Here is a 16,758-nt window from a genome sequence, read left to right on the forward strand (position 1 = left end):
CATCGGGGGCTACAGGGGCAGAGGTTATGAAAAGGGAGAGGGTGCTGAGACTGGTGCTATTCAGAAGACCTCGGTTAGAGGGCTCCATGGAGAGCGGGGCGGAGGAGTCTGGAATGCTCTAATTTGACAGATGGTCCCAGCTCAGCCAACTCCTGAAGCAGAAGAGGCACAAAAGCAGAAACTCAAAGGGCTGGGGGTTCATGGTACATCCTGGTCTACAGCCTTAGCCTTCAGGGCCATGTGCTTTCTTGCTCTGGGGTGAGCAGCCTACAGCTGGGGCAGAGGCTGGGTCTGACCACCTGGGAGTCCCTCTCACTGTCTGCCTAAGCAGCTTTCAACTGGTTACATGATATTTTTTGGTGCCGAAGTGTCTAGGTTCAGGTACCAAATGATGACAGTCTAGGAAGGGTGCAGCCACTAGGAGAGAAATTAATTCCTTCTGTGGAACTCTCAACATCCGAAAGCATTATAAAGACGAATTAAATACACCACCTAAATGCCACAACCAAGGCACCAGCTTGAGGCTCTCATTCCCACCCAGACCAAACTCAGGAGCACTGTGGATGTCCTATCAGCCAAGGAAGGCTGTCAGCGAGGGAGACAGCTTCAGACTCTTCCCTTCGGTGACTCCAACCCAAGGAGCAGCCTGATTTGATGCAGATGTTCCTGGAACCCTCCCAAGCTAACCAGCGCTTTCAGGAAGGACTTGGGAGCAAGCTGTCCCCTCAGACCTAGAGCCTGCCTCAGTCTGAACCCACTGTCCTGGACTGCTCTGGGATCCCAAGAGCAGTGAGGTCAGCCTGGCTGTGGCCACAGGGACTGAGATCTGAGGCCAGTTCAAGGTGCCGAGGAGCCTGCTGGTTCAGCTTTTTACTAATGCTGGAGGCTGAGCCAAAGATGGCCTGATGCCGCCACACCCTAGTGATGCAATGTCCCACCAGCATCTCCCCTGCAGCTGGGCTCCAGGCACTCAAGAGTCTCGGGAGCTCAGCGCGCCGGTCTCCACCCTGCATGCCAGTACTGACCCGGCTGAAGGAAGATTCCATCCACACTGAGATCCCACAGAAGACCGAAGGCTCCCAAAGACGTTTCTGGAGGCCAAGTCAGCAGCTAGGTGGAAAAAAAAAAAAAAAAAACTGGTTAGCTGGGTCATTCCTAAAAAGCAATAGTAGCAACTTCTACGACTTCACATTAAATAAATCCCATTTAATCCTCATAAGTCCATGAGATAGAAGGACACTGTCACTGTTGCCAATTGAAAGATGGAAAACCAAGCTCAAAGAGGTCAAACGACTTCCCCAGAGTCACACGGCCTGTGAGCAGCAAAGCCAGCACCCAGGCCCGGACACCCAAGTCTGTGTCACCTGAAACCTCCTACTCCATCCACCTCCGGCATGGGGGTCTTGGTCCCCCTGCCCCTCGCTCCCTGTGGTCACAGCCACGGCCCTCCAGGGCAGGGCCCCGTGTAAGGGACAGAAAGCCTGCACTGATCACAGGCGGCACGACAATCACAGGGTGGGCCCTCTCTGTGATCCGTGAATCATTTCCAGGTCAGTGCCTTAACTCACTGTCATCTGAGACCACCAGGTTGGAAGGTCCTTCCAACGTACCGAACACAGGTCCTCAAACAAAGGTGGGGTGGTCATTATCTGAATGTTCCTGGAGCCTGATGGTCAGAAGCTGGGGTTTGGGAACACACAGAGGCTGACAAGGGAATGAGCAATGGGACAGCAGCAGCCCACAGGTGCCATCTGGTCTAGGGGCACTCAGCAGGCTCCCGACCGTCGCCGCCACGCTGTGCATGACATCGTTCCTCCCCAGTACCCAGGAAAGTCTGCCTTGTGGGCACTGTGGGCACATCTCCTTTCAGGACTGAGGCTCTTGTTCCCCCGGAGGCTGGGCACTGTTGCTGCCAGGGGGCCCTCGGAGCCTTGACCGTGGAGGAAGCGCCTAGTCCGGGGTCACAGCCCTCACCAAGTGTCTGTGTGATAACTGGCCAAGGCCGGAGACCTCGCCCCAACTGGATCAACTCTAAGTGTCACCGGGCTCCAGAGCCCAGCGGGACTGCCTAGGGCCAAACGCTCTCCCCCTCACAGGGTGGTTCCAAGCACGCCCCCAGGAATCCTGTGTGGACACCCCCTGCTTGGCGTCTAGAACTCTGCCTTTCTCCTCCTGCCATAATCTCTTACATTTTCTTGGCTGACGCTTGAGTCTCTCCCAATAAGAACATACGTTCATTGAGGGTGTACACCTCCTGCTGATGTCCTCTCTCCCGGCAAGGCTGGCCCACACGAGGGCACAGTTCAGCCAGTCCCATGCACACCCTATTAAAGCCCCTGGGAGGAGGACACGGGACCGAGTCCCTGAGAGAACTCAGGCTGCCCTTTCCAAGAACGTCGAAGGAGCAGGGCTGGAGCAGTCTGACCACCTCACCCCACCCTGGTTCAGTAGGGACCCCAGGTACAGGCGTGGCCTCGGCAGCCCTGGGACCCCACTTCCCTAGCTGCCTTTGACTGGACAAGGGGACCACTTAATCCCTCTTAGCCTAACCAGATTCTCCTTCCTGAGGAACCAGATTTGGGAATAGGGTCTGGCCTTACTTGGCCATGGAGCCTGTGGGGAGACAGCATCAGAGGACAGTCCTGGGATCCCAACCCTTCCCCATCCCTGGGTCCAGCTCCTCCTGGGGCCCAGCACGCCCCCACCCTGGGACCTCAGGAACCACCCTCGCACCTGCGGAAGGAGCTGCCATGGGTTTTCCGCCTCCCACAACCACAGTCCCCAGTAACTGCTCGAGGTTCTAAGTCCCCTGAGGACACTGCCCAGAAGGCCCCCCAAAGCCAGGACGCCCCTTTCATGGATCTGGATTCAGCCATGGGGGGTGGGAAATTTTGTTTCTCCTTCTTGCAAAATGTGAACTGGAACTCTGCACTAACAGCGTGCCATGCAGGACACCCAGGCCCAGAGCAGAGCTCTGCAGGGGCACCAGGACAAGGCAGTTCACGGGATGTCCTACTTTCCTCCACATGGGCCCCTCAGGCCTGGCTCCGAGGCACAGAGCTGATGCTAAGAAACCCACCCATGGCAACACAGGAGTAGGTGGCAGGGCCAGAACTCACACCAAGTCTGTCTGTCTGACCTCAGGGCTGGGTCCTGAATTCCTCTCCCCTCCAGCCCCCTCCCAGCATGATGGAGACGGGGAAAGAGACAGGGGAGGGCTCGCCTGTGCCTCCCAGGATGGGGGTCTCTGAACCCGGAGGCAACCGACACGCCCCCGGGAAGGCACTCCACGCCGTGTCAGGGTCACGCAGGGCCCCTCTGTGGGCGCCGTCTCAGATGGGTCCTTTGTGGCTCCCAATGCTCAATTGTGTGTTCCGTCATACACTGTGCAAGGAGCAGGGGCTGCAGCGGCCAGCATGGGGAATAATGGCCCCACTGTTCCCCGTTACTCACCCACTGCTCCTTCTGGGCCTTGGGTGGGGGACTGGGGGCTGGCAAGGTTAGCAGCTACCTCCTCCTCCGGGGTAGGGAGGAGCAAGGTGAAGGACCCAGAGCACGAAGGGAGAGCTGGAGGGCTCTCTCTGGACTGCAGCCAGCCTGCTGAGGCCGAGCCGCTCCGGGAATAATCCACCCCACATGATGGCTCTGATTTACAGCTGGGGTCCAGGCTCCAACTGGCAGGAATGGGACCAGCTGGAACTTGTGACCCGCCTGTCCCCGGACACGGACGATTCCGGGTGGGGCCAAGGCCAGGACGGCATCCTCATGCCTGGCATTCAGATCACAGTGGCTGGCTCCTGGGCTATCCCTGCTGGCTTCTCACTGCCTGTCTCTGTGCAAAGCTGTCAAGCCCTGGGCAAAATGCATGTTCCCCTATGGCAAAACGTTCTAGCAGCAACCAGGAGGGAAAAACGGGGCAGCCAGGGCAGCTGTTCCAGGCTTTCCCAGCCAACCTACGACTGTACACGGGAAGCACACGCTCTAACACCCAAGCACCCTCGGCTCCAAACCCACGAGGGTCCACACTTCAGGTGCTGCAAGACTGCCGTGGGCCCTGAGCGGCCCTCCTGCTGCTTATGGGATGAGGCACCTGTGACCGTTGGTGAAGAAATTAGCTTTGTCGTACAGGAAGCACTTGTTGAGGGGCTTGGACCGATTCATTGAGAGGTTAGACAGTAAGTCCACTGGGTACACCAGGTCCCTCAGGAAAGCCATGTTGAGGGCACAGGCAGCACCCAGGGACACATCCTCGAGGCAAGCAGAGGCTCCCAGTGCTCGCCGATCTGGGAGACCACAGGCGAACCCCCTGCACCTCCCTGACCTTGGCATTCTTAGCACTATGGTGGGGATCGATGCCCAATCAGCTTTCCTCCCTCCTCCCAGCCTGAGCCCAGCCAAGCAGCACCCAAGGCAAAAGGTGAAGTGCCCACCCCTCGGCCTGCGGGCCTGCCAGGCCACCAGACTGCAGCGCTCCCGCCACCTAGTGGCAGGCCTGCGTCCTCACCTGGAACAGCCACTGGAGCAGGGGCACTGGGCAGTCAGGCACGTGCAGGTAGAGGGTGCTCAGGAGGCCGCTGTGCAGGAAGGAGAGCTGTTGGGCCGGCGGGGAGCTGGGGGCAGAGGACTGAGGTTAGGACAGCGGGGAGCTGGGGGCAGAGGACTCGACACCGCGGGAGGCTGTCACTACCCAGCTTCACTGGCTGTTGGGAAGCGTATCTGTAACACTAGAGACAAATGTGCTTTTCGAACCCTCAATGCACGGATCTGTCAGAAGGAAAAGAACCCAGGCGAGCATCAGAATCACCTGCTCTTCTTGCATGTTGCATGAACACACCTCACAGCGTTTAAAATACACGGCAGATAGCTGGATGCAGTGGCTCACGCCTATAATCCCAGCACTTTGGGAGGCAAAGGCGGGTGGATCACGAAGTCAGGAGTTCAAGACGAGCCTGGCCAATATGGTAAAACCCCGTCTCTACTAAAAATACAAAAATTAGCCAGGCGTGGTGGCGTGCACCTGTAATCCCAGCTACTCGGGAAGCTGAGGCAGGAGAATTGCTTGAACCCGGGAGGCAGAGGTTACAGTGAGGCAAGATCGAGCCACTGCACTCCAGCCTGGGCAACAGGGCAAGACTCTGTCTTGAACAAACAAACAAAACACAGTAGGGCAGTGCAGTCTGCCCTTTCCATTTGGCCACAGGGGAAGGTGGGATATTTGCCAGGGGTGTGGAAAGGTGAGGAGTGAGGCCAGGAGTGGGTGTCTTAGCCTCGGGTTCCTCCAGCTGCAAGGGGCGGGCAGGATTACCCCTACGAGGCCAGCGTCTCGAGATCCGGTTACACAGGGCGTTTCTGCTCTGCCTTGTTTTTCAGACACAAAGGGGACACCTGAGAAGACGGGAAAATAACAGAAAGGGGCCCGGGATGAAGACATTCTGGGAAGGAAATACCAAACAAGAGTTCCATAGAGGATTCTTCAAAAACCATGTGAGCCGCAAGTGTCCCAGATTCCAGGGATGGAGGCATGCTCAGACCAGCCACGTGGCTGTGGCCGTGACCGTGTGCCCATTCATGCTACCCCCTTGGGCCTCTTTCTCCTAACAGGAGCCCTCAAAATCAGCGCTGGTGTGGAGATGAGCCCTGCCTTGGGGACCACTGACCTGGTAGATCACTTTGACCTACAAGATTCCAGGTCTCTGCAAAATGAGTTGTTGCAATGTTTCGTATGGTTGTAGGGCCTCTGGTAGGAAGTGCTTCAGAAGTTATTTTATAGGAGGTTGGCTGGACTTTGTCACCGTTCCTGAGTTCCCGGTCATCCCCAGAGAGCGTGGGTTTGGGGTAGGATTCTCCTACGTCCTGTGCATTTTGTGACCACCATCTTTGCTTGCTCTCTAGACCACATCCCAAAGATAAATAACATGGATTCCAGGAAATGAAAACGTCAGTTCACGTTTTTCTTTTTAACGGCCCAAATGCATGCAAAAAACATTTCAGAAAGTACTTAACGTTGCCACCCTAGATAAAAAGTTTTCCAGTTTTTCAGTCAGCCCAACCTCCTCCTTCTGCTCCTCCTCCTTCTCCTTTAAAAAGTACATCATACTATAATCTGCCAGGAACAGAATGCTACAAAACAAAGATTATCCTCTGGGCCAAGCTGCTGTCTCTCTGAGAATGTCCAGGCAATTTACAAATTGCATGTTTTTTCTCTAAGTCATTTAAGTTCAGAGGAGAAAGCAGCTTTGTTCCTGTGGTGATGAAGTTTACCGCCCTGAAATAGACCTTCGTTTGTACGTACAAACACGTGTGCACCCCAGGACTGCTGGCATGCTCCACGCTATCCACGTGCCCAGTCACATGGAGACTTTCATGGACTGACCCCAACAAGACGCGTGTGGTTCAAGAACATGCACAGCAGCCTGAACGCAGACAATAGCCATGTAAACAACGTCTGGAGGACCTTGCGAATTGGCAGAGCCCCGACAACGGCCATGTGGTGAGGAGGCTGGCGCTTCAGGGACTCTGAGGAGACGCTGGCTCTGGCATTCTGCTGGAGGGGGCACCCCGCCAGTTTCTTAGTGGGAGAATTGATTGTACAAGGCCCTGTTGGCTCAGATCAACACATTTCTAACCGCTGCTCCAAGGGAGAGACCCCACCGTTGCAACATCTCCCTTCTGCTACGCGGCCTCGCAGTTTCTGCCAGAGAAATGACGGATTGGCCTCTGAGTTCACTGCTGCTGAGAAAATTTTGACTATGGGACCGGGAGCAAGAGAGAGCCAGAAAGGACACAGGCCTGCTCTGCCCTGGGATGACTGGCTTTCAAGGAATTCTGTGTTTAGGGTTAGAGGCAAGGACTCCCTTCTGCAGGCTGAATGCACGCTCGGCGGGGAGGGAGTGCTGCTTCGCCTTGGCTCAGCCACAGGCCCTTCCACGTCCTTCAGGGTGCCACACGGTGACCTCGAGCTTGGCTGCTGGGCAGGGAGTGGGCCTCGTGTACAGACGATGCCCTGACTCTGGGGAAGGAAGCAGGGTCCCAACAGCAGCACCTGGGCTGGGAAGCCTGGAGGAAAAGGGAAAAAGGAAAGGGGGTGGGAGGCGTGTGTGGTGAAAGCTCAAACGCCTTGGGTGACGGAATTGGCTGTTGTCAGAGTCACGTCCCCACATCAAGAACAGAGAGGCTAGGTCCAAGGCAGTACCTTTGTCTATGGCCAAGCCAGTGCTAAGGTCAGAAGTTATCCTGAGAATGCTGGAGGACCCTGGAGGGAGAGAAGGAGGGACAGAGCCTCCGTTGGCAGCAGATGCCGCACGGGCCTGGCTGAGTGGGAAGCCCCCAGTTGTCAGCCCTGAGGATCCCATGAAGGGAGGTTCCCATCAGAGTCCTCAGCTGTGATTGGAGATGAAGGGGGAGCAGTCAAAGTCAACACTGCTAATCCCCAGCCACAACCGCAATGACAGCGGGCAGGTGCCTGCCTCCACCCTCACTGCCCACTGGAGCAGAAGGAAGCAAGGGGAGGACATCAGCTACAACTGGGAAACCCACAAAACCAGTGACAGCAAACGGGGGCAGCTGGGCTCAGCACACGGGGCTTTCCGAGCAGAGCTCTGACTAGCTTCATCTTGGAATTTCTGTTCCTCATCACGACCAAGGGAAGATTCTTCCTGCCTCAACCTCCTCATTTATTTTATGGGCAGCAGTCCCAGAGGGCAAGGTCTCTGAATGCCTTGAGAATCCCAAGTGATGGCCAAAGGATAAACAGCAAGTGTAGTTATTTATAAGTATCAGCTACTGGGCCTTTGCCAAATTACTCAGATCAGTCTGAATAAAATGCCTAAATACAACAGAAACCAACAGCAACCAAAGCTTTCACCTATGGCCTTTTTCTTTCTTTCTTTTTTTCCTTTGTTTAAACATGAGAGGGCTGGGCGCAGTGGCTCACGCCTGTAATCCCAGCACTTCGGGAGGCCGAGGCGGGTGGATCACCTGAGGTCGGGAGTTCGAGACCAGCCTGACCAACATGGAGAAACCCCGTCTCTACTAAAAATACAAAATTAGCTAGGCATGGTGGCTCATGCCTACAATCCCAGCTACTAAGGAGGCTATGGCAGAAGAATTGCTTGAACCTGGGAGGCGGAGGTTGTGGTGAGCCGAGATTGTGCCATTGCACTCCAGCCTGGGCAACAAGAGTGAAACTCCGCCTCAAAAAAAAAAAAAAAAAAAATAAGAGAGGCCAGATGCAGTGGCTCATGTCTATAATCTCAGAACTTTGGAAGGCCCAGGCAGGAGGATAGCTTGAGGCCAGGAATTTGAGACCAGCCTGGGCAACAAAGTGAGACCCTGTCTCTAAAAAAATACAAATTAGCTGAGCACGGTAGTGCACACCTGTGATCCCAACTACTTGGGAGGCTGAGGCAAGAGGACCTCTTGAGCCAGGACTTGAAAGCTGCGGTGAGCTGTAATCGTACTACTGCACTCCAGCATGGGCAGCAGAACATGGGCCTGACTAAAATCAAGAAAAAAATGAAATAAAAATAAGCGAGTGTTGTCCGGGCATGGTGGCTCATGCCTGTAATCCCAGCACTTTGGGAGGCCGAGGCGGGTGGATCACCTGAGGTCAGAAGTTCAAGACCAGCCTGGTCAATATGGTGAAACCCCATCTCTACTAAATACACAAAAATTAGCAGTGCGAGGCTGGGCGCGGTGGCTCACACCTGTAATCCCAGCACTTTGGGAGGCCAAGGCCGAAGGATCATGACCTCAGGAGACTGAGACCATCCTGGCTAACACCGTGAAACCCCGTCTCTACTAAAAAATATTTTAAAAAATTAGCCAGGCGTGGTGGCGGCGCCTGTAGTCCCAGCTACTCAGGAGGCTGAGGCAGGAGAATGGCGTGAACCCGGGAGGCGGAGCTTGCAGTGAGCCAAGATCACGCCACTGCACTCCAGCCTGGGCGACAGGGCAAGATTCTGTCTCAAAAAAAAAAGAATGAAAAAAAATTAGCCGTGTGTGGTGGCACGCGCCTGTAATCCCAGCTACTCAGGAGGCTGAGGCAGGACAATCACTTGAACCTGAGGCAGAGGTTGCAGTGAGCCGAGATTGCACCATTGCGCTCCAGCCTGGGCAACAAGAGCAAAACTTCATTCCAAAAAAAATAAATAAATAAGCGAGCGTTACCACAGGCAGAAACTCAGGGATCCCATAACGTTCCTGCTTGCTACCTCTGCTTGCTCTTTATTTTGGGGGGCAGATGCAGCCAGCTGGAAGGCTCAGCCCTCTCCACACTTCAGAACTGCTGGATTTATTGCACCTGGGCTTCAACCCTGGCCTCTTCCTCCAGGAAGAGAAGCTAGTGACAAACAAAAGGTGGGGCTGCCGGGCCTCCGGCAGAAGCTCAGCCTCATCCACCTCCTTCCCTTGCCTGCTGGATATTCACAGAGGAACGCCCTGGCTCATCCATCGGGCTTCTGGAAAGCACGCTGGTCCTCGCATCAATAGTGGCAGATGCAACCAGAGGACAAACGGGGACCCCAATGTCCTTGCAAATACTGTGGGGGGCCTATGACTAACTGAGCAGGGCAGACAAACTCCACCCTTCCAACTTCCGACCCTGAACGGGATGTGGGCTTTGGTCCTGACACTTTTCTATGTGTGAGCGTTGGATTTCCTTTGGAATTACTGTCAAGGGAAGAAGAAAAAAGTTCAGCTCCTGCAATCAGCTGGTATCAGCTTCCATCATAATGACATGTGACTCTGGTGGCAGGGGACTGACCCCGGGATGCACAGCTAGCTTGGTGATGGATGAGGGTGTCATCTGGACCACATGCACTCCCAAGGCAGGCTCCCCGGGAAGAGGGTTCTTGCACATAAACCTGGATAGATGCAACAGGACAGCTGCTGGGACGCAGAGGCCAAGCCCGCCCATGCAATCTGAAACAAACTGCTTAATCTGTGCTATTGCCTACTTTGTTCAGAGGGAAGAAAGATATTTTCCCCCTTTCACAGAGAGGTAAGGAGAAGTGAATCTATTTCAAGAGCTGGTTTTTTAAAAAAATGGCATTGACTTCGCCCCTTCTAATGATAAAAATGATCTACGTTCATTGTAGAAAGTTAGGAATATACAGGTGGTATAACGAGGAAAACGAAAACCTAGCTGTCAGCTCACACAGCATGAACTTTCTCCCAGCAAGTACTAACCAGGCCAGGCCCTGCTCAGCCTCTGAGATGAGAGAACATTCAGCATGTTCGGGGCGGCATGGCCACAGACCACAGCGGCAACTGTGTGTATGGAATTGGACTGACAGCTTTTTATTTATTATCATTAATTTTTGAGACAGGGTCTCACTCTGTTACCCAGGCTGGAGTGCACTGGCATGATCACGGCTCACTGCAGCCTCAACCTCCCTAGGCTCAAGCAATTGTCCCTCCTCAGCCGGCCGAGTAACTGGGACCACAGGCGTGCTATCACCCATGTCTAATTTTTTTTTGGATTTTTTGGGGTAGAGATGGGGTTTCCCCATGTTGGCCAGGCCGGTCTAGAACGCCTGAGCTCAAGCGATCCTCCCAAAGTGCTGGGATTACAGGCGTGAGCCGCCGTGCCCGGGTGACTGCTTGAGATCCCCTTGTCACCCGCCACCATGGCCACATTTCTGGCTGAATATGGTAACGTTATTACTGAACGACTGACTAGTGTTTTCCCACTAGTCAGTCTGGCCTTGAAGTCCTTGGCACAAGCAGGAAATGAAAGATGACCCAGGGCTAAACGGCGACCTCCAGGAAGTGGCCTCGCCACTGCCCGGCAGAGGTCCCAGGACTGAGTCAGAGCCACACAGCAGGCATTCCCTCCAGAAAGCTCAAAGCCAGTTCCTAAGGCTGCAGATCTCAGGTGCTGGCAGCACCCTCTCTACCGAGCCCCATTAGCATATCTCAGGGAGGAGGGTCTGAGCCCTCACTCCAGGGAAGCTGCGCAGCCACCTGGCCCCATTTGGCAGGCCTGCTCTGATCCCAGGTCACCGCTCCACGGGCCATCTCATCTGTCCAACACTTCCTGCCTGCCATCCACTCTAGAACAGAAAACCTGCTGTCGGCACACACTGAAGCAGCCCAGGAAGACGTCTTCCTTTCTCCGCTGGCCACCTCAGTTCCTGCCCAGACATTCTTTGGCTCTCTCCTTTCTTCAGCTCTTTTCTTCTTTTTTTTCACCATGTATCTCTCTATTAAATACCTTTCCAACATGGTGATGTGAGCCCTCACGTTCTTACACTCAGACCCAATGACCTCACACTGCAACTACGAACACATTTTAGACCCCCAGACAAACACTCCCCAGTATTCCCCACCGTATGATTTATAATAAAGTTGGAAAAAACGTCTATGTTCAAAAAATGAGAAAAATGGTTAAATACGTTAGGGGCAGCAATGTAATAAAGTATTATTTCATTATTAACATTTTATCTAATTGCAATGTTTGGACGTTGTTCAGATTCTGATTTGAAGAATCTATAAAAAATATCTAAAGAGGCCGGGCGCGGTGGCTCAAGCCTGTAATCCCAGCACTTTGGGAGGCCGAGACGGGCAGATCACGAGGTCAGGAGATCGAGACCATCCTGGCTAACACAGTGAAACCCTGTCTCTACTAAAAACACAAAAAACTAGCCGGGCGAGGTGGCGGGCGCCTGTAGTCCCCGCTACTCGGGAAGCTGAGGCGGGAGAATGGCGTAAACCCGGGAGGTGGAGCTTGCAGTGAGCTGAGATCCGGCCACTGCACTCCAACCCGGGCGACAGAGCAAGACTCCGTCTCAAAAAAAAAAAAAAAAAAAAAAATCTAAAGAAAATTGAAGGCCAGGTGCAGTGGTTCACGTCTGTAATCCCAGCACTTTGGGAGGCTGAGGCAGGAGAATCACTTGAGCCCCAGAGTTCGAGACCAGCCTGGGCAACATGGCAAGACTCCCATCTCTACAAAAAATACAAAAATTAGCCTAGAGCGGTGGCACACACCTGTAATCCCAGCCACTCAGCAGGCTGAGGTGGGAGGATCACTTCAGTCAGGGAGGTAGAGGTTGCAGTGAGCCGAGAAGGCGCCATTGCACTCTAGCCTGAACGACAGAGTGAGACTCCGTCTCAAAATACTAAAAAAAAGAAAAAAAAAGAAAATTGAAATCTGAGCACTAACTGGTATTAGCATTATTAAGAAATTACTATTTCTTCAGGTATGATAGTAATATCGAAGTTATGTCTAAAAAGAGTCATGTTTTAGAGACACAAACTGAAGTACTTGTAGATTAAATTTTCTGTGTCTGAGGATTTGCTTAAAAGTAATCCTGAAGTGGGCTGGGCGCGGTGGCTCACACCTGTAATCCCAGCACTTTGGGAGGCCGAGGTGGGCAGGTTATGAGGTCAGGAGATCGAGACCATCCTGGCTAACATGGTGAAACCCCATCTCTATAAAAATACAAAAAATTAGGCCGGGCGCGGTGGCTCAAGCCTGTAATCCCAGCACTTTGGGAGGCCGAGACGGGCGGATCACGAGGTCAGGAGATAGAGACCATCCTGACTAACGCGGTGAGACCCCGTCTCTACCAAAAAAACACAAAAAACTAGCCGGGCGAGGTGGCGGGCGCCTGTAGTCCCAGCTACTCGGGAGGCTGAGGCAGGAGAATGGCGTAAACCCGGCAGGCGGAGCTTGCAGTGAGCTGAGATCCGGCCACTGCACTCCAGCCTGGGCGACAGAGCGAGACTCCGTCTCAAAAAAAAAAAAAAAAAAAAAAAAAAATTAGCGAGGCGTGGTGGCGGGCACCTGTAGTCTCAGCTGCTCGGGAGGCTGAGGCAGGAGAATGGCGTGAACCCAGTAGGCAGAGCTTGCAGTGAGCTGAGATCGCACCACTGCACTCCAGCCTGGGTGACGAGCAAGACCGTGTCTCAAAAAAAAAAAAAAAAAAAAGTAATCCTGAGGTGGCCGGGCACGGTGGCTCATGCCTGTAATCCCAGCACTTTGGGAGGCCGAGGTAGGCGGATCACAAGGTCAGGAGTTCGAGACCAGCCTGACCAACATGGTGAAACCCCATCTCTACTGAAAATACAAAAATTAGCCAGGCGTAGTAGCAAGCACCTGTAATCCCAGTTACTCAGGAGGCTGAGGCATGAGAACTGCTTGAACTCGGGAGGCGGAGGTTGCGGTGAGCGAGATCGCGCCATTGCACTCCAGCTTGGGCAACAGAGCGAGACTTCATTTCAAAAAATAATAATAATAATCCTGAGGTAATGGCGTTGTGGGCAGAGGTTGAGAGGAAACAAGACTGGCTTTGAGTTGATCCTTGCTGAAAGTGAGTGATGGGAGTGTGGAGGAACGTTATATGGTTCTCCGTACTTTGATATGTACTTGTTAACTTTCCACGATAAAAACTTCTAAACGAAGCGTATGAAAATGTTAAAAGTGACCTTGTATCATACAATAAGACGGACTTGGAATTCATAAAATAAACATAAGCCCTGTAAAAGTGGAAAAGAGAGCAAGACTCTGGCGTTCAAGTCCTAAGGTGGCCGAAGAGACCACAGAAGCAGCTCCACCTCTGTGCTCCTCACTGGGTGGGCGAGGACAGCCCCTTCTCCACGGCCCTGGCCTCCAGCCCCACAGGGCACCAGCCTGTGTGAGCACTCAGCAGACGTCGCTGCACTGAACCCTGCGGGCTTTCTTTCCTCCTCTTCTTGGATATATTAGCTCCTAATTCCAAGTGTTGGATACGGTTGTGCTAAATCTTTTAAAAATTCTCTCAAAAAGCAATATAGTCAATGGTTATGTGATGATGATCATGAATTTACTCCCACAAAGAATAAGACAGCTGTTGTATTGTCAGTGTGTGCCTGTGGCTGGGGACAGGCTTTTCAGTGTCAGCATCACACACTGAAGTCCCTCCAACAAGTAGGTGGAAAGGCCCATCACATGCCCTGGATGGCCCAGGAAGGAGCCAGTGCTGACAAAGACCCAGCCCCAGGGCACGCATGCTGAGTCTGCTGTTCTGCGACACTGGGGCGTGGGGGAGAAAAAAGCAACATGAACCTGTAAATGAACAACTGGCTACTTGCTATAATGTGGGAATGTTTCAATTATGTGCAACAAAATTAGTAAATGACATACTGTAAGCAGACAACATCACCTCTCTCTAAAAACTGACACATTCAAATTGGCCTGATCACCTCTTCAAATTTCCCCCTTTCAGGTGGCCCTTATCCCTGGACTCCAGGAGGGAGGGGTCCTGGACAGGCTGCGCCACTCCCTCACCCCTCCTCCCCACACTTACCTGAGGAACAGCCCTTCCAGGTGGCTGCGTGGCTTCAGGTGTGAGGAGTCCAGGATGCATGGCAGGGAGTGACGCCTGGGCAGAAACACAGTCTCACCTGGATGGACCGGCGGGATGGTCTGCAGGGACACTGAGTACTTTTCCACCAGCATCCTGGCAAGGGAAGGGACAGGAGGGCCGGGTATCAGCAGATGCACCTTGGCCTGAGGCATGGCCATCAGCCCAGGGAAGGACAAAGGGGGCCAGGGGCTCCCTCCCTTGCAGTCCTTACGGCAGACGAGGGGGATAGCGCCACCTGCTGATGGAAGAAGAGCCCACCCCGGCACGAGGGAGCCCTTCACTCTCCCATCAGTAAGGCCCATCCCTGGCTCAGAGCACCAGTCCAGGAGCCAGAAGACCCAACGCCACCCACTGACTCTGTCAGGTCAGACTTTTCACTCGCTGCACATCTACAATGCCAGGTACGGAAGGCGAGTCGGGAATGGACCACCCAGGAAGGGCATGAACAAACCACGGCAATCCCGCCTGGCGAGTGGACAGAGAGGCCTACAGGGCGGCTCCATAAGGGCCCAGGAGAGGAGCGCTGGGTGCGGCCAGGGTCAGGGAGGGCGTCCTGGGAGGGGCAGGAAGGCTGGCAAGCAGGCGGCATGGGCGTGGGCGAAAGCAGGAGGTAGCAGGAGGGTCTCGAGCCCATATGAAGGAGCCCGGATTCTCCCTCAGGGCCGGCAGTCCTCAAGCTCCAGGGCTCTGAGAACCACCCAGGCAGCTGCTGCAATGCAGATCCCGGGACCAGCCTGGCCCAGCACAGAGTCTGATTTAGTGGAGGGAAGCTGGCCCCATGGACAGAGAAAGAATGAGGAGAAGGGATACATTGCAACAGTATCAGAAAGAGGTGAAAACTGTCAGGACTTAACGACCCATTGAAATGAGAATGGGGAAAAGGGAGGCAGCGAAGATGTTTCCCAAGAATGAGCTAAATCTACATAAAGAAGGATCAGCAATGTGGCTGAGCCCAGTAAGTTCACGGGTGAAGACAGCAGCAGAGACTGTGTGTGTGTGTGTGTGTCTGTGCATGCACACACAAGCCTACACACATGCATGGACACAGACGTGCTCAGACACGTGCAGTGCCCACCCCCAGCATACGACATATCCCACTATGACTGAGGGTCACCCCAGGGAGCAGAATCAGAGGGAGGGGACAGGAAGAGAAGGCAACTTCCTCTTCACTTCATGTAAGTGTGTTCTGCTCGATTTTATAGCAATGTAACACACATTTAACAACAGGAACAATAAAATACAACAAGCTCTAGACACGGCCTCTCTTCCTCTCATCAAGAGACGGCCCATTCCCTGGTTCCCAGCCAGGCCCACTGTTTGAGACAGTAAACCCAGGGGCGGAACAGCCCAGAGGCCCCCTTAGGATCTGGACAGGAGCAGCTGGCACTGGGTGTGGCGTGGCGTCGCCTTCGGCCCACCAGCCTAGCACATGGGACCTGTTTCACTTTCTGGCTAAGTGACCCAAAGTAAGGCCCTGATACACGTCACAGGGTGCTCCTGAGAATGAAATGGCACAACACACGGGAATGATGCTGCAGACCCGGGAGGACTCTGACCCTGGCAGGCTTCCGGAAGCATCTCACCAAACCACCACATAAACAGTAAAACAAGTTCCTGTTTGGTTCATGTCTTTGCCATTAGAGTTTTGTATCCATTGCTTGTTTTTTAGTCTGAAAAAATGAACAAATGATTAAAAGCCTAGGCCAGGTGCAGTGGCTCAGCACTATGAGAGGCTGAGGTGGGTGGATCACCTGAGGTCAGGAGTTCGAGACCAGCCTGGCCAACGTGGTGAAACCCCGTCTCTATTAAAAATACAAAAATTATCCGGGCATGGTAGCCGGCACCTGTAATCTCAGCTACTCGGGAGGCTGAGGCAGGAGAATTGTGTGAACCTGGGAGGCGGAGGTTGCAGAAAGCCGAGATTGTGCCACTGCACTCCTGCCTGGGTGACAGAGCAACACTCTGTCTCAAAGAGGAAAAAAAAAAAAAAAGGGAGGCTGAGGCAGGAGAATTGCTTGAACCTGGGAGGTGGAGGCTACAGTGAGCCGAGACCGTGCCACTGCACTCCAGCCCTGGCTGGAGACTCCGTCTAAGACAAGGAAAAGAAAAAGAAAAAGAAAAAGAAAAAAAAGCCTATAAGAACTAGGCTAATCTATAAAGGGGTCCTAGCCCTGTCCCTAAAACCATCTTTTAAAGGGACTTCTGTGATGTTGGCTGTAATGTATGTGCATTATTAAGAGTCCCGAGGCGACTCTTACACATCTAATTGGGGATTTCCTGTGCAGCCTAGAGCTGAGGATAAAGGATGATGTTGTGGTTTAAGTATCCGCCTCTGCCCCAGGCTCAGCACACACGCAAGGTCTTTTAATTTAAGAAATGGAGAATTGAGGACGTCACCCATTCAAGATGC

At 53.5% G+C, this 16,758-nt stretch overlaps 1 protein-coding gene across 2 annotated transcripts in view; it reads right to left on the reverse strand.

Annotated features, from left to right (window-relative positions):
• FAM178B (family with sequence similarity 178 member B) overlaps positions 1-16,758 on the reverse strand; it is a 98,039-nt gene that overhangs the window by 72,669 nt on the left and 8,612 nt on the right. For both annotated transcript variants that reach the window (XM_073023235.1, XM_073023234.1), the window contains 3 exons: positions 14,289-14,441; positions 4,505-4,610; positions 1,026-1,110 (listed from right to left, as the gene is read on the reverse strand). In XM_073023235.1, the coding sequence (XP_072879336.1) occupies positions 1,026-1,110; positions 4,505-4,610; positions 14,289-14,441 (344 nt within the window). The remainder of the gene's footprint in view (positions 1-1,025; positions 1,111-4,504; positions 4,611-14,288; positions 14,442-16,758) is intronic.

The sequence above is a fragment of the Chlorocebus sabaeus genome, chromosome 14 (genome assembly GCF_047675955.1).
Source record: "Chlorocebus sabaeus isolate Y175 chromosome 14, mChlSab1.0.hap1, whole genome shotgun sequence".
NCBI lineage: Eukaryota > Metazoa > Chordata > Mammalia > Primates > Cercopithecidae > Chlorocebus > Chlorocebus sabaeus.